At 39.5% G+C, this 23,947-nt stretch overlaps 1 protein-coding gene across 1 annotated transcript in view; it reads left to right on the top strand.

Moving 5' to 3' along the window:
- Window positions 1-23,947, top strand: part of lamp1a (lysosomal associated membrane protein 1a) — a 69,938-nt gene that overhangs the window by 5,380 nt on the left and 40,611 nt on the right. Inside the window, exon 2 of the mRNA XM_051926228.1 lies at window positions 18,655-18,776. Within this exon, the coding sequence (XP_051782188.1) occupies window positions 18,655-18,776 (122 nt within the window). The remainder of the gene's footprint in view (window positions 1-18,654; window positions 18,777-23,947) is intronic.

Here is a 23,947-nt window from a genome sequence, read left to right as displayed (position 1 = left end):
TTTTCAAAGTGGAAACCCACAACGAAAGACGAGATGAAGCGCGCTGTGGCATTACAAATAGAGATGGGACAGAACTGGTGATATAACTTCAGGGAGCATTGGTCCAAATGTGTTTTGTCCACTGGTGGCTTAGGTACGTGCTGCTGCAAAGTTTTATTCACTTCTGTAATAAACAGAAGCAAATCCCATGGGGTGAGCCAGGCTATAATGCCATACATAAAGTTCATAAAGTTTCAGAAGATGAAAAGAGGTGACAATACGGTTTTCATGCAGGCAGAAAACTTGGTGGCAGTGGCATGGCACGATGCCAAATGGGTGACTTGTCTCTCTACTGTACACACTAACAATATATGTGAGAAAGTGCAGCAACAGACAATTGAAAAATAGGCACCAAAGCAACACATATTGTAAGGAGTGCAATGTGGCAATGACTGAAATTGGCTGCTTTGAGCGAGATCAGACTTTGCTGTGTAAAATGTATGTGATATGTATGTGAAATCATAGAGTATGCAGGCTTATACAACATGCAAGACAGTAACATTTGTCAAAAGTAAATATTTTTTGTTGATTTGATATGTTAAACAATTGCTTTGTGTTCTTTTTTAAAAAATGTTAGTTTTTGGAAAAATATTCAGCCCTGGGAGAAAAGAAACAAAAAAAAAATTAGCCCTAAAAGAGTTAAGTGGGAGAACTTGCACAATTGGTGGCTGACTAAATACTTTTTTGCCCCACTGTATGTGTAAGTAAATTTTGGGTGTGGGTTGCTACAGTTGTTGATTGTTAAAGCGTTTCTTTGCAGTTTTGTTGCCTTTATTTATTTAGTTATTTTTTGTTTTCCTTAAGTTCACTCTTGATTACAAGCACTTCTACATATTTACAGCTGTAATATACTTAATCCATATAGTAGGGCTGGGCGATATGGCTCAAAATTCAAATTGCGATATTTTTGGACCAAAAGTCAATATACGATATGCAACAATATTTTTTTCCTATGTATTATTACTTAAAAAAAAAAAGCCACACATTTATATTGCTCTTTAGTTATTTACATGTAATTGCAAACTTACAACTTTACATCATAGGCATAAACCAAAATATAATCCATTAATGCAAGAAACACATCTAAACATTTACGCAAGAAAGCCAGTTGTCTGAAAAAAAACTTAAAATAATGTTTCAATATGCTCTTTTTAAGCTATGTTTTGTAAACAAATAAAGCGTGGTAAGAACATGGATTCAGGTAACACAATTTCACAAATTTTGTGCAAGAAAGACAAGTCTGTCAACTGCCTCTGGCTTTAAAGATGCCCTGTGGCAGTTCACTATGTTGCCACCTGTGCTAAATGCCCTTTTTGAGGGAGAACTAGTGGCCTGTATGCAGAGATATTTTTTTGCAAGGCAACTGAGAGTTGGAAAGATTGGTTCATGCTCTTTCCACCATGCAAGTGGGTTTGTCTCAATGTCAATTTCAGCTGCTTGTAGGTAGGTTGAAAGTTCAGCTTCAATTTTATCTCCGTCAGACAATGTCGATAAAGATGTTGGCCTCTTAAAGAAGCTACCAAGGCTTCGCTTCTCCTTTTTGGCTGGTGGTGGTGATGCTTCAGCTGCTTCTGAAAGTTCCCCAGCTAAGTCAGGCTGGGCACTGGTCTCATCATGTTGAAGGGTCTCCACTTCAGACACAACTGTGTTTGACCTCTTCATACTTTTCCTCAGGAATGTATGATCTTTTGAAACGTGGATCCAAAAAAGAAGCAATGTCTAGTAGTTGCTGGGTGGCAGGGTCATCAAATTTCTCTCTGATAATCAAGAATTTTTGTCTTAATTGACATAGTGAGCTCTGTGTCTTCTGGCTGGTGAGCCAAGATGCTGGTTTGAAAAAGGTGTAGCACTGGCTTAACATAGACTGTAACATAGGACTGAGCTGAGAGTGCATCTGTAAATTCAAGAAGTGGTCGAATAGCTTTATCAGTTGACTCTAGTACATCTATGTCCTGCCTAGGGGTGGGCGGTATGACCAAAATTCTATATCACGGTATTTTTCTAAATTATCCCGGTTTCACGGTATTCAATGGTATTTTTTTACCCATGCATGAGTGGATGTTAACCACATTTTCCACTGCAATTACTGCAGTAGACTGGCTAAGAATAACCTGTTAGACTGTTATGAGAATTGTACATTTGTATAAAAAAAATTTTAATGTGCACACAAGTATTAATACAGGTCTGCATGGCCCCATAAAGTGATAGTTTTCAAGGGGGTGACACTAATGAAGAGAAGGAATCACATTGCATGACAGTTGCAGTCAAAATATAGAACATTTTTATTGAACAAATTTTGCAAAAACTTAAACTATGATTTTGACAACATATTTTCAACCATCCAAAGAGGCATTTAGACTTAGTAAAATATCCAGAGGTGCTTGTCAAAACTTGTATTGCACTGAACATGTCTTAGAAAAGTAATAAATAGTAAATATTTTTTGTGAACCAACTACACTTTGTTAATGTTAACTATCTCTGTCCACTGACACGTTAAAGTGACTTTTTCAACAACTTTACCATCAATAAACTGCATAATATTTAAACTAATAAATAATAACAATAATATAAATAATAGTAATATTACTGATAGCTGCACTATTACTTCAAGACTTCAAGCCCAGGTGCATTACACAGTATTCACCAAATTAAAATAAAATAAAACAAGTACAACTTTGTGATGACATCCTTACCAACTGTACCATCATTTAGGCAAACTGCATTAATATGGACCTTGCTTCAAGCTAAGCTATATACATAAATAAAATAACTGCAACTTGCATTTACTGTATAATGCTATTTGTGGTTTAGCCCTACGGAAGTGCATTAGGGCCACGGTGAAGAAAAAAAACAAACTACCGGTATATGTCAAGAATAAAGTCGACATGCTGACTTTTTATTCTCGACATTTCCACTTTAATTTTGACACTTATGTCAAGATTAAAGTCAACATTTCCACCTTTTTTTCATAGTTTACTTCATAATTAAAGTAGAATGTCATAAACTAAACTTCATCCTAAAATCAATGTTTAATTTACTTGATTTTCTCAAACCCCGTCATAAGTTAATGCAGCACATTAAATGCTTTGTGTTGTGTTCCCCGACCCAGTTGTTAATCACTATGCTTCTTAAACTGACTTCCTATGCACTAAGAGGAGGCAGCAATCATCGCATAGAATCCATTCATTTCATGGTATTCCTGCTCTCTAAAAATTTAGAATGCTAAGATAAATACTTGATATCATTTTCATGATGAAATGCATTAAAGCAGGTATTAAAAAAGCACGGTAGGGAGGCGGTAGTGCTGCTCCCTGGCAGTAAGGGGTCCCCAGGTGTAAGTTCAGTGTAGAGACCTTTATGGCAGGTGTGACGAGGCTCCAAAAAACTGGATGTATGAATAGCTATCGCACAGGTTTAACTTAAATATTGTGTAAATGTTGTTTTTTTTGATCTGGTGGTCGGAGACACGAACACAGAATTCAATGCATGTTCTTCTGAGCGGGCTTTCTTTATTGCACGCGTGCTGTCTCTATCTGACGTACCAAAACCCCAGTTCCTATCCGTCCTTTTTCTTTCTCCACATAACCAATCACCACACGATAAACGTCTTTGTGAAATTAAAACTAGTTATAAACTTAGCCCACGGAGTGTTCAGAACTTTAAAAAATATCTTCGTTTTACATGTTTAATTATGCCATCCATTCAGAGTTGCACCCATCGAAGGATGAATACAAGCAAAACATACACTAGCAGGGTCAATATAGCACAACAAAACCCCACATCCTACATGACTTTGAAAGGAAACTGAAGCGCTGAGTAAACCCACCAGAAAAACATGCAAATGCAAGGCAGGCACGCCGCCGTGCCCCCATGTGATTAATGCATGCTTTAATGCATTTCACCATGAAAATTATATCAAGTATTTATCTTAGCATTCTAAATGTTCAGAGAGCAGGAAGATCATGAAGTGAATGTATTCTGTGCGGCGATTGCTGCTGGCGCCTCCTCCTAGTGCAAGAAGAAGTCAGTTTAAGAATCACTTAACACAAAACATTTAATGTGCTATATAACTTATGATGGGGTTTGAAAACATGTCGTCACACTATTACACAGTACCCAGGTACATTACACTGTATTGAAAACAAATAAAACAAGTACAACTTGGCTTGCAGTATTATCCAATAGTATAGAAACAGTATTTACACATCTGACCTTTTAAAACTAAAGTATCTCCAGGCTCTCTGTCCATTTTCACCACGCAGCATTCCTATGCTACCGCCCACTATTTGGTGGTGTAGCAGTGAAAAAGAGCCGTAGTGCAACAAATCTGTGTTTAGTGGTGTAGCGGTGAAAAAGGTCCCCACTTGCGCCACGTTCCGAACGTCGTTTAGGCAATTTAAACCGGTGTTGCGGTATAAGAAAAATCCATATCATAAAAAAAATGGTTTTCGGTATGAACCAGTATACCGCCCAGCACTAGTCCTGCCATGTAATTGCCAGATGTCTGGTTTTCTTGTCAGATGAGAGAACTTGGGTGATGGCCCTCTCTTGTTCCAACACTCTCTGTATCATTGCTGCCCTTGACCCCCATCTTGTAGGGGATTCTGTTATGAGCTGATGGGAAGGCAGATTTGAGTTTTCTGTGTTGCGGTCAAATCCCTTCTTTTTTTCCAGCTGAAGGAAAAACATGCAACAATTCTTTTGCATACACCAATTGCCCGTTCAATGCGGGGATCTCTTATGCTTCTCTCTAAAACCAAACACAAATTACAGTCTTATTAATTATTTACGTTATTATTAATTAATATTTCATACACACTATTTACGTTTATTTACTATTTCTTAGCATATTATTTAACATATTTCTCATACGTGCACACACACAGTTTATTATTACAAATTTCTTATATTACGTGTTATTTGTTTTCAAACATTTCTCATACACGCACGCACTAGTGATGGGCATTTCGGCTGTTTTTAGTGAGCTGGATCATTTTGCCCAGTTCACTAAGAATAGTCTCTTTCGGCTCCCAAACACCTCTTCATTTTCCCACTCCAGCCTTTTATAATTCAGCCAAATTTAGCAGTGTTCTGACCCATGATTAGATGTTTGCACTTAGTGTTTCGCTACAAACACTACACAGACATCGGTTCCAAAAAACGGGAATCGGCTCCCACCGTTCACTAAAAAGAGCCGGGTCAAAGAACCGTTTAGTTCTTGATCGACACATTACTAGCACGCGCACTGATCGACACATTACTAGCACGTGCACACACGCCATACCAATCACCAGATTCAGCCAGTGACCAAAGCACTGCAGTCTCTTCCATTTGTTCAGATCAACGGCTTTAATCACATTTACAGCGTTATCCGTGGTAATGCACACTTGTCACGCGTCGTCTAATTTCCACGATTTAAGCGCATCTTTGAGCCCCAGTGCAATCGTTTCTCCAGTATGGTCGTCTGGTGCAAATCCTGTCTGAAGACAAAGGCTTCTTATCTCGTAGTTTTCAATAAAATGAACCATTAGGCTCATGTATGGTTGCATGGTACGATTAGTTCACAGATCGGATGTGGTGGAGAAGTGGCAAACGTTCTGAAGCGGATTCAGAATTTTCTCCTTTACCTCATTGTATAATTTGGGCAGCGCTTCTTCGGCAAAGTATTTCCGACTGGCAATTACATATTTGGGATCAGTCGTTCTCAGTAGTTTCTGAAATCCGTGTTTTTTCGACAGTGGCAACAGGGACCATATCTTTCGCAATGTGGTATGTTACTGCAGCTGTTATTTCCTTCCATTTGGGGCTTGTTTTTTCATACGGTATGCAACGAGAGAACATTGCTGCCAGCGTGATTTGTTTTGCATCAGGGATGTGTTTCGTTGCATTTTGAGCCGAGTTCTCGCGAAGTTTAATACATTCTTTATTATTTGAGAATTGTTGAGTGTGCGGTGCTTTGTGCATTTTATTGAAGAAAATTATTAAAGAATTATTCTTGGTGTTTTAAACGTGTCTTGAACGTATGTCTGGTGGGTTCAATGGGGTAACAGCGACCCCTAGCGTCTACACTCTTCAGAGTTGTATTTTATTCCAAAAAAACATGTAAAAAGTGTTGCATTTTTTTGGCATGAAAAATTACATTATTAGATCTCAAAAGTATAATAATAATACAAATAATATGAAATGAACAATAACAAAAATAACAGTAATACTACTACTAATTATGCCAAAACCGTATATAATCTCAAAATGAGTTCCTAGTGTGGTAAATCTTATAGCATGGTGAAATACATAATCCAGCGTTACAGCTAGGATAATAGCGTGTTTCTTTTTGGATTTTCTTTCCAGATTTATCAGTTTTTAAATGGCACACTGCACAGGTTTGAGTTAATTTTTTTTTTGTTCCCAAAACCCTAACCCCCCTTAAAGTTAAAATGAAATGTTATACATATTTTCTTGGATTAGTGAACCAGTGTCTGCCAGCAAGGCTGGCAGTCCCCTACCCTAATGGCCTACCCCCCCCCCCCCCCCCCGTTAAAGGTACAGTTAGGTCCATAAAAATTTGGACAGAGACAACTTTTTTCTAATTTTGGTTCTGTACATTACCACAATGAATTTTAAATGAAACAACTCAGATGCAGTTGAAGTGCAGACTTTCAGCTTTAATTCAGTGGGGTGAACAATACGATTGAATAAAAGTGTGAGGCAATTAAAGCATTTTTTTTAACACAATCCCTTCATTTCAGGGGCTCAAAAGTAATTTGACAAATAACTAGAAATAAAATGTTCATTTCTAATACTTGGTTGAAAACCCTTTGCTGGCAAAGACAGCCTGAAGTCTTGAACTCATGGACATCAGCAGATGCTGGGTTTCCTCCTTTTTAATGCTCTACCAGGCCTTTACTACAGCGGCTTTCAGTTGCCGTTTGTTTGTGGGCCTTTCTGTCCGAAGTTTAGTCTTCAACAAGTGAAATGCATGCTCAATTGGGTTAAGATCAGCTGACTGACTTGGCCATTCAAGAATTTTCCACTTCTTTGCTTTAATAAACTCCTGGGTTGCTTTGGCTGTATGTTTTGGGTCATTGTCCATCTGTATCATGAAATGCCGCCCAATCAATTTGACTGCATTTAGCTGGATTTGAGCAGACAGTATGTCTCTGAACACCTCAGAATTCATTCGGCTGCTTCTGTCCTGTGTCACATCAGCAATAAACACTAGTGTCCCAGTGCCACTGGCAGCCATGCGCACCCAAGCCATCACACTGCCTCCATGTTTTACAGATGATGTGGTATGCTTTGGATAATGAGCTGTTCCATGCCTTCTCCATACTTTTTTGTTGTCATCATTCTGGTAGAGGTTGATCTTGGTTTCATCTGTCCAAAGAATGTTTTTCCAGAACTGTGCTGGCTTTTTTAGATGTTCTTTAGGAAAATCCAATCTAGCCTTTCTATTTTCTTCAGGCTTATGAGTGGCTTGCACCTTGCAGTGCACCCTCTGTATTTACTTTCATGCAGTTTTCTCTTTATGGTAGACTTGGATATCGATACACCTACCCCCTGGAGAGTGTTGTTCACTTGGTTGGCTGTTGTGAAGGGGTTTCTCATCATCATGGAAATGATTCTGCGATCATCTACCACTGTTGTCTTCCGTGGACGTCCAGGTCTTTTTGCGTTGCTGAGTTCACCAGTGCTTGCTTTCTTTCTCAGGATGTACCAAACTGTAGATTTTGCCACTCGTAATATTGTAGCAATTTCTTGGATGGGTTTTTTCTGTTTTCGCAGCTTAACTCTTTTAGGGCGGATGTCGACTTTTGTCAACAGGAGGGGTTGAGGGCGAATCCAGGGATAGAGGGCGACAATCAGCTGTTAATGGCGACAAAACTCACTGTCACGTCACAGGCTTTCCCTGATGCTGCTTTTCAGCTACTGTCAGACGAGACAAACTGGTAGGCAGAGAAATTTTTTGAATCGCGGGCTGCGCTTGCATCGCATTCTCGCTTTTCAAAGTGGAAACCCACAACAAAAGACGAGATGAAGCACGCTGTGGCATTACAAATAGAGATGGGACAGAACTGGTGAGATAACTTCAGAGAGCATTGGTCCAAACGTGCTTTGTCCCCTGGTGGCTTTGGACAGGTTATGCAGAGTGATGATAGGTACGTGATGCTGCAAAGTTTTATTCAGAAAACTTGGTGGCAGTGGCATGGCACGATGGCAAACAGGTGACTTGTCTCTCTACAGTACACACTAACAATATGTGTGAGAGTGCAGCAACAGACAATTGAAAAGTAGGCACCAAAGCAACACATATTGTAAGCAGTGCAATGTGGCAATGACTGAAATTGGCTGCTTTGAGCGAGATCAGGCTTTGTAGGACTTTGCTGTGTAAAATGTGATATGTATGTGAAATCATAGAGTATGCAGGCTCGTACAACATGCAAGACAGTAACATTTGTCAAAAGTAAATATTTTTTGTTGATTTCAATTGCTTTGTGTTCTTTTTTTTAAAAAAAGTTAGTTTTTGGAAAAATATTCAGCCCTGGGAGAAAAGAAACAAAAAAAAAAAAATTAGCCCTAAAAGAGTTAAGGATGGCTTCTTTCACCTGCATGGAGAGCTCCTTTGACCGCATGTTGTCTGTTCACAGCAAAATCTTCCACATGCAAGCACCACACCTCAAATCAACTCCAGGCCTTGTATCTGCTTAATTGATAATGACATAACGACGGACTTGCCTACACCTGCCTATGAAATAGCCTTTGAGTTAATTGTCCAATTACTTTTGAGCCCCTGAAATGAAGGGATTGTGTTAAAAAAAAAAAAAATGCTTTAGTTGCCTCCTATTTTGATGCAATCGTTTTGTTCACCCCACTGAATTAAAGCTGAAAGTCTGCACTTCAACTGCATCTGAGTTGTTTCATTTAAAATTCATTGTGGTAATGTACAGAACCAAAATGAGAAAAAAGTTCTCTGTCCAAATATTTATGGACCTAACTGTATATAATCAATAAAATGTCCACCAATAAGACACTTTGGATTGATCTGCAATGTGCTGGGTCGACCAAATCTCTTTAGCAGTAGTGTGGACAGTGGATGTGTGGCCATGATTTGTTCCACAAGCTGGCATGTAAAGTTTGCATGAGATACAGTTTCACCAGCATCTTGTTTTGTATAAGATGAATGCATTCCAAACGCACTGTTCCACCACATGATGAAATATCTTTTTGTAATATTTCTTTTGTTGCCTCCGCATAACTGGATAGAAAGTCAGTTCTTGATCCGAACGATCTACAGTGTCTATCGTGCTATTGTAGATGACCAACACAAGTCTTCATAATCTGCTTGTTGCCTTTTGCCTGTACAGTGCTAAGATGACAAACATCTTTCTTGTCTTTCCATTTCAGTGCAAGCACTTAACCCTTTTGCCAAGGTACTGGTGCACTTCATTGTAATTTAGCTCTGCCAAACTCTTTAGGCATGCCATGATGGTTGGTACACATTGTTCTATATGTGTCAGACTTTATTTGCAGTAAGATAGCAAATAGCTCTGGCAAAGTATAAAAAATTGTGCATGGTTACATAGTAACCTTGATCCTGCAGAGTATCTATCAAAGTCAGCAGTGATGACGTATCACTGCTGTTCTGATTTGTATTTTTGGATCAAACCTTGTCCCTTTCCCTGTGTACAGAACCAAACTCCAAATGTATTTCATTTTAGACTCTTCAAGCTTGTAAAACTTTATGCCAAGTCTTGCTCTTTTTGACGTGATGTACTGTATCCATGACGGGCTGCCCTTATAAGCCATGAGACTTTCATCGATGCTGACATCACGGTCCAGAATGTAAACGCTCAGAAATTTTTCTACAATGACCTGGTATGTCTCCCAGATTTTCTTCAGTTTGGGTGCTGGATGGATATTCTCATCGAAGTCTTCATTGTTGGTAAAGTACAGATATTTCATAATTACTGAAACCTACACTCTGATTAATTTCTCCAAAGAAAGGTGTTGCCAAAATTTTGTTCTTGGACCAGTAACCATCGCTGCTCAGGTTTTACTACAAGGTCTTGCAATATCAATAAGCCTAAAAAGACCCAGATATCCTCAGCAGTTGCCGGTTCCTATCTTTTTGAATGGGAAAACTACTTAGGTGTACAGTTATTTGCCCAACACTGTTCAGTGGAACGATTCCTCTTGACAACAATTCTGTCAATCACGTCCTCATCCATGAATAACTTCAGGTAAGTGGGTGGGTCTTGACTGTTGATGTATTTTTTTTTTTTTTTGCCTGCCCCACGTAATCAAAACAAGGTGGTGCTGGTTTATTTGCAGTAGGGTCAATAGACAGCCAGACGCAATGGGCATTGTTGGATTCATCAGAATCACTTTCGGGCTCGCTGTCTGTTTGTTTCACCACCTGACAACAGATTCACTTCATCACTGCTGATGAGAAGCTCCGTGGCATCCTCATCATTGCTGCTTGTATCACTAGCAAGAGCATACAGCACCTGGGCTGCTGAAAAATTTTCTTACGAGGCACCATTATTACGGAGGGAGTTACTGATTACACTTTACAGGAGAGAGGACAAGATGCACCATCACAGTTGCCCATGTGACGCTTGAACATAATGCTATGCAAGACCCACCTATAACATTGCCTGAGTAATGCTCTGGACTTGCGCTGACAGCACTTTTACAGCCCGAGTGATTCTCTGTTCTAATGCTTACACAAGATGCATCTGTACAGTTGCCTTAGTGACTGTCGGGAATAACTGTTTTAGTACGATTTTCACAGCTCGAGTAATGCTCAGGTCAGACACTAAGGGCTCGTATATGCTTCATGCTCAGAATGCGTATGCGCACGCATCATGGCTGTCATGTGTTCCCAGCGTTCATTTGACACATCCTCTGAGCATATCAGAAATTAACGCGACACGTGTGCGAGTTGCAGTACTAGCAAATAGTCGGGTGGGGGTGGGGTTTGCAGTCTGATAGGTCAGAATGTGACTTCAGAGTCTCTGTTTACTACTGCTGTTTTACCGCTATGGGATCCTCCAGGATCGATGTGTGTGCTTCGATGTTTGATGAATTGTTCGATGTGGTGAAGCAAAATGCCGACATCCAAAAAATGCATTTGTGGTCCTTTTATATTGAAGTGTTACATATTCCCCAATGTAATGACGTGATACATTTTAAGAGTTTGGCATACCATCTTCTGTGCCCCCATTTTGCACCCTCACAACATCATCAGAATGTATGGCAGCGTATTTGAGCCACAGGAAAAAAATTAAGGGCATGGTGAAAAGGTCTGTTTTGTGATTTAAAGTGGAAATTTAGGCTTTAATCTCAATGTCCACTTTAACCTCGTAGTTTTATTTCATCATTAAAGTAGATCGTCTTAAAACCGACCCAGTTGTTAATCGCTACGTGCTTCTGGGGCTTCCTCCTGAACTGACAGCAGCAATCGGCACACACAGAACACATTACATTTTATGATATTCCAGCTCTCTGCACATTTAGAATCCATAGATTTATACTTATCATTTTCATGATGAAATGCATTACAGTATGTATGTTGCATTTTACATATTTGTTGTTAACTTCATTTAAATAATGAATACTGGTAATAATTACACATGTTATGGCAGCATGGTGGAAGAGTGGTACTGCTGCTGCCTCGCAGGGAGACTCGTTCCTTGTGTTCCCTGTCTGGAGTTTGAATGTTTTCCTTGTGGGTTTCCACAGTTTGCTCTGGTTTCCTTCCAAAGACATGGTTTTGGGGATTTGGTGATGCTGAAATGACGCTAGTATACGTGTGCTTGTGTTCACCTTGCGATGAGCTGATACCTTCTCCAGGGACTTGTTTCTCTCTAGCACCTGATGCTTGCTGGATTGAGCACATCCCCGGACTTATGGATGTAATCATCAAACGTCCTTTTCATAGGTATTGTGGCTTCAGTTTTAATGGATGTTTCAGACATTTCAGAACACAGCGAAGTCTGTTTTCTGACCATGATATCATCTCGCACTACCACTTAGTGGAATCTTCCAGGTTTACGTAAAGTACATGCACAAGTATAAACAGTAAAAACGCTTGTGTCGCATGAAGTATAAACCTGGCCCAAGAAGGGGAATAATGCAACAATGGCCTATGAAGGCCTTTGGGGGTATTGTCCTGTTGAAAATTTAGTTACTGACCCATGGTGTCTTTCAAGATTTTGCAGTACACCTGTGAATTGATAATGTCATTGATGAAGTACAATTTTCCCACACCTTAACCACTCCTACAAACCAATCCCCCCACTTATATAAGAAATCTAACACCACCATGCTTCATTGTAGGAATCATGCCCCCCGTGCAACATTATACATTTTGGGCACTGCGAGACCGAGAAAGATTGGTTTTAGTTTCATCAGACTAGATATCAGATTTTCAAAAGTCTTCACCTTTGTTAGTAAAGATCTTTGAGGCCAAATGGGCTTTGTTTTTTTGGCTTAAGCAGGGGCTTTCTGAGTGGACAACAACCATGCATTCCGCTTCTGTTTAGGGTCTTACTGTGTAAGATTAAACAGTCACATGGGATTGGCTTTTCACTGCTTTTGCCTGCTGTGCGGCTCTTGGTTTATGATTTTTCCTACACTTTTCTCTTTTGGGTGGGTGTGGATTCACCATGAGGCTGCAGCAATGACATTTTCAGTATGCTTGTTCATACTTTTTCCATTGTCTATCACTTTTTATTCTGTATTTTGGCTTAATGAATGTGATTTACTTGTGTTTGTGTACCCTTTTCTTATTTTGCGAAATGAAATCTTCCTAAAGTCTCCAGAGCGTTCTTTGTGGTGCTATTGTTCACATATTGTCAGGAAGTCATTTAACGGGTTAAATGTCACTCTGAATTGAAGGTGAACTGATTACACATGTTTTGAGTGTGGCGATTCAGCAGCATTATCTGCTTATCAGTTATACTTGACTAGCTTTAGCAAACAAGTTTTAGAGTTCTATTATGCAGTTTTATGAGGGTGTACCTAATTTTGCATCATAACTTTTATCATTTTGTTAAAATGCTTTCCTGATTAATATTTTCATATTTAATTGGTAACTAATAAACCAGTTTTGCTGACACACTACCAGCGTATAGGAAATCCAAGTGTTTATTTGTAAAAAGAGAGCTGCATTTGTTATTAGCTTTTAGAAGTGTACTCATTTATGTTGTATACCAAAATCTTTGTCCCTAATAAAAAATTTCCAGATCAGCCACCCCATTGTTTAAGATGCAGATCTGTGAATGTGTCCTTTGTATTAGTTGCGTTGTGATTTTGAGTATCCTGATGGTCAGTTTTGACTGTATTGTGAACAATTGAAATGTCATGGCAGTTGGTGCATGCTAAGTACAAAAGTGAAAAGTATTTGTTTAGGAAACAAAATTTGGCAGTTTTTGCCTTAATGGTGCCTGTAAGAGTTTTTTTTTTTTTTTCCTCCTCTTTTTCCCCCAGCAGCATCCTGGTTTGACACTGCATTCATAGTTTATTTTGACAAAACAAATGTTTAGATTTTTGTGGCATTTGTTTTGTGCCAATGTACATAAAGATTTTTGTTCATTTTTCTGGGCTCTTTGTATGTTTTTATGGTGAGACAAGTAGCAGGCACATATTTAAATGAAATGCAATCTCTATGAAAATTTGCTATCTATAGATACCTCCATTAATGAATATACTAACACTGAACCACCTTTTAAATGGTTGCATGGTATACTGGTACTAGAAAAATACAGAAAACCCCAAATTTTAAAATGTTGTGGTAACATCACTTTGTAGTTTTCAGTGTCTGAAGTAGATATTTGCTTTCTTCTCAATCCCTTCTTAGCATTCCATTGACACGCAATAGTGTATATATTAACTTTGTGAAACGAAACTACAGGCATCAAAGTGTTTGAAACTTCAGTGACTGCATACTTAATGCATTAATGATATCAAAAAGAAAGTGGTGTATAGTGTGCTGTGGCGCACCAGGGAGACTGGAGTAAAACAGTCAAGGGGTATTTTTCGAGTTGTCTGTTTGCTTTGGAACAGTTTTGGTACTGGTACTAAAGTCCGAAAGCTGGTATCAATACCAAGTTGAAATTTTAGTACTTAACAAACACCAGATGAGTTTCAGCCACTGAATAAACAATGGCCATTTACCCAAACCAATTCCCTACTTCTCCATTCATTCAATATGTATCCATATTCTCCCTGTGGTACGTTTTCCTCTGATAAATCTCCTATTATAAACTAAATGCATCTATTTCATGAATTAAATGTATTGTTCCGTGTTCCTATAGTGGATCTTCCTTACATTTCTAATCCAATATCTGAGCCCTTGTGTCTTGGATACACTGATTCACTGGCTGAGCTGTCAGTCCCTTTTCCATATGAGTTTAGGTTAATTTTCAGCATTCTGAAATGTCATTGTGGGACATTGCCTCAACTTCCAGTCAAATTACACAGGGTTACACGTTGGGTTAATTTTCAGCGTTCTGAAATGAAGATTATCATAATGTCATTGTGGGACATTGCATCAACTTCCAGTCAAATTACACAGGGTTACATGTCTAAGCTGGTTCACAATGCTGCCTTTCATCTTCTTCTTTCGGCTGCTCCCGTTAGGGGGTTGCCACAGTGGATCATCTTCTTCCATATCTTTCTGTCCTCTGCATCTTGCTCTGTTACACCCATCACCTGCATGTCCTCTCTCACCACTTCCATAAACCTTCGCTTAGGCCTTCCTCTTTTCCTCTTCCCTGGCAGCTCTATCCTTAGCATCCTTCTCCCAATATACCCAACATCTCTCCTCTGCACATGTCCAAACCAACGCAATCTCGCCTCTCTGACTTTGTCTCCCAACCGTCCAACTTGAGCTGAAACTGTAATGTAGTAGTAATAATAATATTTCTTTGCATTTATATAGCGCTTTTCTCCCTACTCTCGGCAATTGCAGGTTAAGGGCTTTGCTCAAGGGCCCAACAAAGCAGAGTCCCTATTGGCATTTATGGGATTTGAACCGGCAACCTTTCGATTGCCAGTGCAGATCCCTAGCCTCAGAGCCACCACACCGCCTTAATCCTATCCATCTTCGTCGCACCCAGTGCAAATCTTAGCATCTTTAACTCTACCTCCAGCTCTGTCACCTGCCTTCTGGTCAGTGCCACCGTCCCCAACCCATATAACATAGCTGGTCTCACTACCATCCTGTAGACCTTCCCTTTCACTCTTGATGATACCTGTCTGTCACAAATTAGTCCTGACACTCTTCTCCACCTATTCCACCCTGCCTGCACTCTCTTTCACCTTTCTTCCACAATCCCCATTACTCTGTACTGTTGTTCCCAAGTATTTAAACTCATCCACCTTTGCCAACTCTACTCCCTGCATCCTCACCATTCCACTGACCTCCCTCTCATTTACACACATGTATTCTGTCTTGGTTCTACTGACCTTCATTCCTCTCCTCTCTAGAGCATATCTCCACCTCTCCAGGGTCTCCTCAACCTGCTCCCTACTATCGCTACAGATCACAATGTCCTCCGCAAACATCATAGTCCACAGGGACTCCTGTCTAATCTTGTCTGTCAACCTGTCCATCACCATTGCAAATAAGAAAGAGCTCACAGCTGATCCCTGATGTGATCCCACCTCCAACTTGAATGCATCCGTCACTCCTACCGCAGATTTCACCACTGTCACACTTCCCTCGTACCTGTCACTCCTGACTTCCTCATACAATACCACAGCTCCTCTCGAGTCACCCTGTCATATGCTTTCTCCAGGTCCACAAATACGCAAAACAAATCCTTCTGGCCTTCTTTGTACTTCTCCATCAACATCCTCAGAGCAAACATTGCATCTGTTGTGCTCTTTCCTGTCATGAAACCATGCTGCTGCTCACTAATCATCACCTCACTTCTTAACCTAGCTTCCATTACTCTTTCCCATAACTTCATGCTGTGGCTCATCAGTTTTATTTCCCTGTAGTTACTACAGTGCTGCACATCCCCCTTATTCTTAAATATCGGCACCAGTGCACTTCTTCTCCACTCATCAGGCATCCTGTCACTTTCCAAGATTCCATTAAACAATCTGGTTAAAAACTCCACTGCCATCTTTCCTAAACACCTCCATGCTTCCATAGGTATGTCATCTGGACCAGCAGCCTTTCCATTTTTCATCCTCTTCATAGCTGTCCTTACTTCCTCCTTGCTAATCCGTTGCACTTCCTGATTCACTATCTCCACATCATCCAACCTCTTCTCTCTCTCGTTCTCTTCATTCATCAGCCTCTCCAAGTACTCTTTCCATCTGCTCAACACACTCTCCTCGCTTGTGAGTACGTTTCCATCTTTATCGTTTATCACCCTAACCTGCTGCACATCTTTCCCAGGTCGGTCCCTCTGTCTAGCCAATCGGTACAGGTCCTTTTCTTCCTCCTTAGTGTCCAACCTCTCATACAACTCATCATACGCCTTTTCTTTAGCCTTCGCCGCCTTATCTCCTTGTACTCTTGTCTACTATCTGCATCTCTCTGACTATCCCACTTCTTCTTTGCCATCCTCTTCCTCTGTGTACTCTCCTGTATTTCCTCATTCCACCACCAGGTTTCCTTTTCCTCCTTCCTCTTTCCAGATGTCACACCAAGCACCCTTCTTGCTGTCACCCTTACTACATCAGCTGGGAAACTGCAGCAGTCTGGTAACTCTTCACTGCCACCCAGTGCCTGTCTCACCTCCTCCCTAAACTCAACCTTGCAGTCTTCCTTTTTCAACTTTCACCATTTGATCCTTGGCTCTGCCCTCGCTCTCTTCCTCTTCTTGATCTCCATCATCCTACAGACCACCATCCTATGCTGCTTAACTACAATTTCCCCTGCCACCACTTAGCAGTCTTCAATCTCCTTCAGATCAGCTCTTCTGCATAGGTTGTAATCTACCTGTGCATCTTCCTCCACTCTTTTATGTCACCCTATGTTCCTCCCTCTTCTTAAAATACATATTCACCACAGCCATGTCCATCCTTTTGGCAAATTCCACTATCCTCTGACCTTCTTCATTCCTCTCCTTGACACCATACCTACCCATCACCTCCTCATCTCCTCTGTTCCCTTCACCAACATGCCCATTGAAATCCGCTCCAATCACCACTTTCTGTCCCTTGGGTACACTGTTCATCACTTCATCCAACTCACTCCAAAAATCTTCTTTCTCGCCCATTGCACACCCAACTTGCGGTGCATATGCACTAAGAACATTCATAATCACACCTCCAATTTCCAACTTCATAATCATTACTCTGTCTGACACTCTTTTCACTTCCAAAACACTCTTGACATACTGTTCCTTCAGAATAAACCCTACTCCATTTCTCCTCCTATCCACACCATGATAGAACAATTTGAATCCACCTCCGATCCACCTGGCCTTACTCCCCTTCCATTTAGTCTCTTGCATGCACAATATATCAACCTTCCTTCTCTCCATCATATCTGCTAACTCTCTCCCCTTACCAGTCATACTGCCAACATTCAAAGTTCCTACCCTCAGTTCCACTCGCTTTACTTTCCTCTTCTGCTCCTCCTCCTTTGGCCAACAGTAGCTCAATTTCCGCTAGCACCCTCTTGGCTAACAGTACTGGTGGCTGTCGTTGTTAGACTGGTCGAGCCCTGGGTTAGTATGGAAATTTGTATTGTTGTCCACATATTGATTTGGCAAAATTTTACGCCCGATGCCCTTCCTGACGTAACCCTCCCCATTTATCCGCGTTTGGAACCAGCACGAAGAAACACACTAGTTTGTGCATCTCGTGTGGCTGGGTTACAATGCTGCCTTTGATATGCTTATATAAAAGCAAAAAAGCCAATGCCAAAAGTTACATCATTCAAAGCGGTTTCTCATCAAAGAATGCTCTACATGTTTTTCCTCTCCTGTCCCATCTAGATGGCACTTTACCTTTTCTGTAATTCTAATTTTCTCTCATTCAGTCTCTAGATTGTTTAACCGTGCCATCTGTTATTGGTGAATAGCTGGACATGTCGGTGTGTGTTTAAATGCCTTTTGCACTCCATTTTTAGCATTTTGATTTGTAAAGAGGTAATGTTGCTTATTCTATTACATCCATCCATCCATCCATCCATTTTCTAACCCGCTGAATCCGAACACAGGGTCATGGGGGTCTGCTGGAGCCAACCCACCGCAGGACACACACAAACACACCCACACACTAGGGCCAATTTAGAATCGCCAATCCACCTAACCTGCATGTCTTTGGACTGTGGGAGGAAACCGGAGCACCCGGAGGAAACCCACGCAGACACGGGGAGAACATGCAAACTCCATGCAGGGAGAACCCGGGAAGTGAACCCAGGTCTCCCAACTGCGAGGTAGCAGCACTACCCACTGCCACACCGTGCCGCCTATTCCATTACACCTTACAGAAATTCTTTGAGTATGGGAAAGGGACTCTATACATGCTTTATTAAATTTGAGTATATTTAATATTTTTTCATTGAAAGGCCTAACAGCATGCAGATCATTTCTTGCAATCTTAATCTAATAATAGATTGCCTAACGCAGTTTCTTTCTTTTCTAGGACTTCTAAACACTGTCTGTGCTGTATCATTCGAAGTGAAGGATGAGAAAAACACCACATGCATAAAAGCTGAGCTTTCAGCAAATTTTTCTGTCCAGTTTGAACAGAGTGACAAAAATATGGTAGGTTTTTTTTTTTTTTTTTTTTTTTTTTTTTGACTCTGGTAGGGTGTAGGTGGTGGTATAGTAAGAAAAGTAAGTAAAATTTTCATTTGCCATTTTTGTACAAATTGTTGACTAGCATTTGGGTTGTGTATGTAGAATGTTCATTATTGTATGGTTATTACTTGCAATATTTTACCTTCCAAGTCAAATTAAACAAAAGCCTATGTTATTGTGCATGTTTACATTACACTACAAAAAAAATTTTTTTTTATTCTTGGCAGTGGAACAGGCCAGTAACATTTTTGAGTCCATGTTCATTTTGTCTGATTCTGAATGAGAAGTACTGATTATGCTGTAGCATTTGATTTGCCTCAAATGATTGTGTATTCTTTTATTGAATCGCCCCTCAGAATACCCTTTCAGTACTTTAATGCATTCTTTCCAAATGGAATGATGAAGGGGTAGCTTATTATTATGATAGCAGACATCCAAGTTTGCCTTCATTATAAATTTAGTGTGTCATCAGATAAAAAAAAGAAATAAATGTAGCAAATTTATTTGTAAACTTTAGTTCTTTGTCCATTCAGACTTGATGTAGATAAATTATTTTTTATTCCCCTCACTGGTCCAATTCCCAGATTGTCTGTTTCCCCTTTGTTTAAAGTTTTGTTCTTAAAAGTTGAAGCTTTATAAATTGTTTGAGAACGGCAGTTTTTTTTTTTAACCTTAAATGAAGTCTGCTTATACACACTTGTAGTGCAAATGTATAAATGTAGTGTTTTACTTTATTGTGTAAGATGTCATGGAGGCAAGATTGGGGTTTTATACCTTATTAGTCTCTTGAAATTGTACATTGTGCTTCAGATACGAGAAGCATGGATTAGTCCACTTGCAGTCTGCTGGAAAGTACCACAAACATGAGCCTGGTTGATATTTTATTCTTGTGTCTGTCAGTTGTGCAGTTAAAAAAAAAACAAAAAAAAAACAAGGTGGTAACGATTAATCATTGTTAGACTTCCCTGTAAAGATTTAATTTTTTGTTGGTAAATTTCATTGCCCTGCTACAGTTATATGCCTGAAAGACTTTTACTTGAGACATGTTGAGGTTTTTTTCCCCATTTAAATAGAGATAATAAATAATATTTAAGATGCAAGTCAAATCATTTCAAATCTGTTAGTGGTATAGACATCTTCAATGAAATTTAAACATATCACACATGGTTTGGGTTCTTCTGAGCTGCTTCTGTGAAGATCAGGGGCCTCATTTACACATGGTCTGGGTTCTTCTGAGTTGCTTCTGTGAAGATCAGGGGCCTCATTTATAAAACTTTGTGTGTATTTGAGTGTGAAACAGGAAAATGTGTGTGGCCTAAAAAATTCAGATTCATAATATTTGGCGTACACACATTTTTACACAATAATCATTCTATAAATCACAATCACTTTGTCAATATGTGTACATGAACACATCCCGAACACCGCCCTGAAACTTTCGTATATGCAGCATGCTTATAAACCCCATACATATGCAGTCTGTCTGCTTTTGGTGGCAGAACAGCCTCTATCCTAATGCATCGAGACCCCGCTACCTGTATTCAAATGAATTTGGCTGTGCTCTGCAACCAAGAGTGCAAGATCATATTTATCATTATAGTGCCTCTTCTCTGTGCCCTGGTGTGTCTGGGAAAGGTATAATGTGCAAGTGTCTGAGCAGGTAGTCACTATCGCTGTGACATGATTGCTGTTATAATAAATAATACTGCCCCAATGAAGAATGAGGATTCAGCCAGTTACTTTATGAACAAGCCATTTGTCATTTACAGTACCATCACATCTACCAAAAGTACTTTGCCTCAAAATAATTGAATCCTGTATTCACTTTTCCACTGAGGCACAAGATCTTTGCATCACAAATGACTTGTGTATTAATCGAATGTTGCTACTGACGGTTAAAGCAGCTTTGTTCTTGCTAGGTGCTCTTTTTGCAATATTAATGCAGTCAATTTCTCCAATTTACATTAGGAGAACTGGGCACACCTTTTTATGTTGGCAAATACATGTGATAATTTAAGTATGTTCACCCAGACCATATGAAAACTAAATGTAGTATCCTGCTGGTCTGTTAATGTCTTTCAGCACAGCAGGCATAATGGAGTAAAGCTTGACTGTGATATTCCTAATCTGTTAGCCAGTTCCTTGTTCTTCAGTGCAAATACGTGCCATCATATTAATTGTTTTTGAGGTGTAATATGTTTGTCATGTCTATGCACATTCTGATAATAGCTTGGTGATATGAATTACACACGAGTTGTCTTTTAGCTGGTTTGACTGCATTTCCCTGCTTGATCAGAGGTATAATTTCCTAGTTTCTCCATAGTGTTACGTATACATTAAATATATGCACGTTCCCCCCATGCAGGTGTGTTTATTTTTTTTATAAATCCCAATATTTCTGTGGAAAGTTGCAAACGCACATTTCATGTCTATATTTTATGCATACACAAGCTTTGTAAATGAGGTTCCAAACCATACATTCCACATACATGGATCCATACATAAGTGCACACCCACCCACCGGTGGTGACTGCATTTGAGGTATGGTGTTTGTTTTGTTTTTTCTTCTATCTGTGTGTCTGTGTCCATAATTACACTGCATGTAATATGGATGCATTCAAAGAACAGCAGAATCGTACAAACTGTCGTAAAAATGCTTAAAGTGTGAAAGTATAACCATCTGCTTCAAATTAATGTAGGCTTGTGTCTGATTTTTATATCTGATTTGATATATTTTTATTTTTTTTATACTTCTACTGACTACATTCCTAAATCCTCTGACACCACCACCACTGCAGTGTTGGGCTTACTTGTAAATGTTGTCAACTTCTGCATGCATGTACGAATTACTGATCCTTTGACTGTTGTTAAGTGACCTTTTTCATAAGAGCTGGCCAGAGTCTTATTGACATTAACTTTATGGCATCAGTAAGTTCATTATTAAGTTTTCTTGAATATAGTATTTTGAATTTTTCCCCACAGTGAATATAGTGTGCATGGCCTTTTTCAGCTAGAGGCTTATCTGGCTTCTTTATCTGCAGGTAGTTTTACACAGAGTTGATTTCCTGCCTCCTCTTCGTGTCACATTTTTTGGAAACATTTTGGGGCACGTGTGTTTGTGTGCACTTGCCCTGAGTTTTCCTCATATGGTGTAAGCAAGATTCTCCAAAGAAAATCTGTAATGGTTTTTATTCATTCAGCAAAAATGCATAAAATGCATTTCACTATTTTACAGGTACAGTTTGTGACACTAACTTAAAGAAAATTCTATTTAAAATGGATAAATATAGTGAGTATAGAAAAGAATCATCTCCTTCAAAATATTCACATTTTGTTGTTTTTATAGTCATTTCACACCACAAAAAAAAAGACGCACAAAAAATAAATTCTTGAGCTGAATTCATTCATTGCAACTTATAATACCCAAGTGAAAGATACAATAGCAACAGTTCAGGAAAAAAAAACAGAATCCCTGAGATGGTCTAGCGATCACCCCTCTGTGTCAGTACTTTGTCTACCACCTTTTACTTTGATTAGTCATAAATCTGTTGGGATACTTGTCAATTTTGCACATCTAGACTGAGTAATATTTGTCCATTCTTCTTTACAGAACTATTCAAGCGTAGTCAAATTGGATGGTGACCGTTGGTGGACAGGAATATTCAAATCATTCCACAGGTTTTCAGTAGGGTTTAAGTCTGGGCTCTGACTAGGCCATGCAAGGACATTCACCTTGTTTGTTTTCAGCCCCTGTGTGGTCAACTTTGCAATTTTGCTTCTGGTCATTGTCATGTTGGAAGGTGAACCTTCCTCCCACTGACAACGTTCTGGCAGGGGGCAGTATGTTTTCCTCATGAATGTGAGTGTTTTGCCCCATTCATTTTCTTTCTATCTTAACATGTGCCCCAGTCCCTGCTGCTGAGAAATTTCCCCACAGCAGGATGCTACAACCTCTATGCTTTACTTGTAGGCATGGTGTTCTTTGGATGGTAAGCTGCCTATCCACAACTTTATCCGAGAGAACTTTTGACCGTGCCTTGCCACCTATAGTCGTTTGCTTTCAGTAGCACTCCCAAGCACTGTAATGCTCTAAGAATAGCTGTTTTAATGCTGAACTAAGAACAGTTACAGTTGATCACAAGTGGAAGCCAATTAGCTTGGTGTGCAATGGTGAATGTGATTAGTTACACTAGATTGAATTTACAAGCATTTTCAGGACGGTTGATCCTTTAACCATCTTAGTAATTCTGATTTTTTTTTTTTTTTTTTTTTCTCCTTCTGAATGGTTGATATTATGAGTTGCATTGAGTAAATACGGCTGGAGAAGTATTTTCGTGTGTGTGACTTTTTATTTCAGGCTGCAAACCAACAAAATGTGAATATTTTGAAGGGGGGATTTTTTTTTTCTATATCCAGTGTATTTATTATAAATGGAAGAAGTTTGTGATACATTTTAAGAAAATATCTTTAAAATACTGATACTTGATAAAGCTTATTTACAGTGGGTATAGAAATTTATTGTTTCATTATTTTGTGTCTTTGGCTTGGTATCTCTTGTTTACAATAATCAATCAATACTGATCAACTGTCAGTTTATGCAATATTTGGGGTGTGTTTTGGGTCATTTATACAATTTTGTAATCCTTTCCTCAGGTAATTTCAGTGGTTCTTTTGTTCTGTTGGCTTGGCAGAATTTATTGTCTCAAGGTTTGTTAAAATGCTTTAGCAGCCAGGTCATAAGCGCTTCATTCTTACTGATGGCTTTGCACATTGTAGGAGATGGAGTACAATTTTGTATCTTAGTTTAAGGACTTGTACTACTAATCAAGAGTTTTAGAAAATTAGTTTTGTTTTAAGCTGTTTTGGCTACCCCCGTCTCTGCCGCTCGCGTTGTGAAGAGGGGGTCTGAATGCACCCCAAGGAGACGCAGTCGCTCCACCGAAACACCCTCTTAAATGGTGATATAATGGGAAACAGTTTTTTTTAATTATTATTTTTAATAACATCCTCTTTGCACAGTCGGCTGCTGGCTTGCTGCTGCCGTGCCACGCGATTTGCATCTCGCGCAGCGCACTTTTGTCATATCACCTATGTTCATATATTCGATCTCTCTTCGCTTTTACCTTTCATCAATA

Source organism: Erpetoichthys calabaricus, chromosome 4 (assembly GCF_900747795.2).
Source record: "Erpetoichthys calabaricus chromosome 4, fErpCal1.3, whole genome shotgun sequence".
Lineage (NCBI taxonomy): Eukaryota > Metazoa > Chordata > Cladistia > Polypteriformes > Polypteridae > Erpetoichthys > Erpetoichthys calabaricus.
This window is presented reverse-complemented; position numbering and strand designations above follow the sequence as displayed.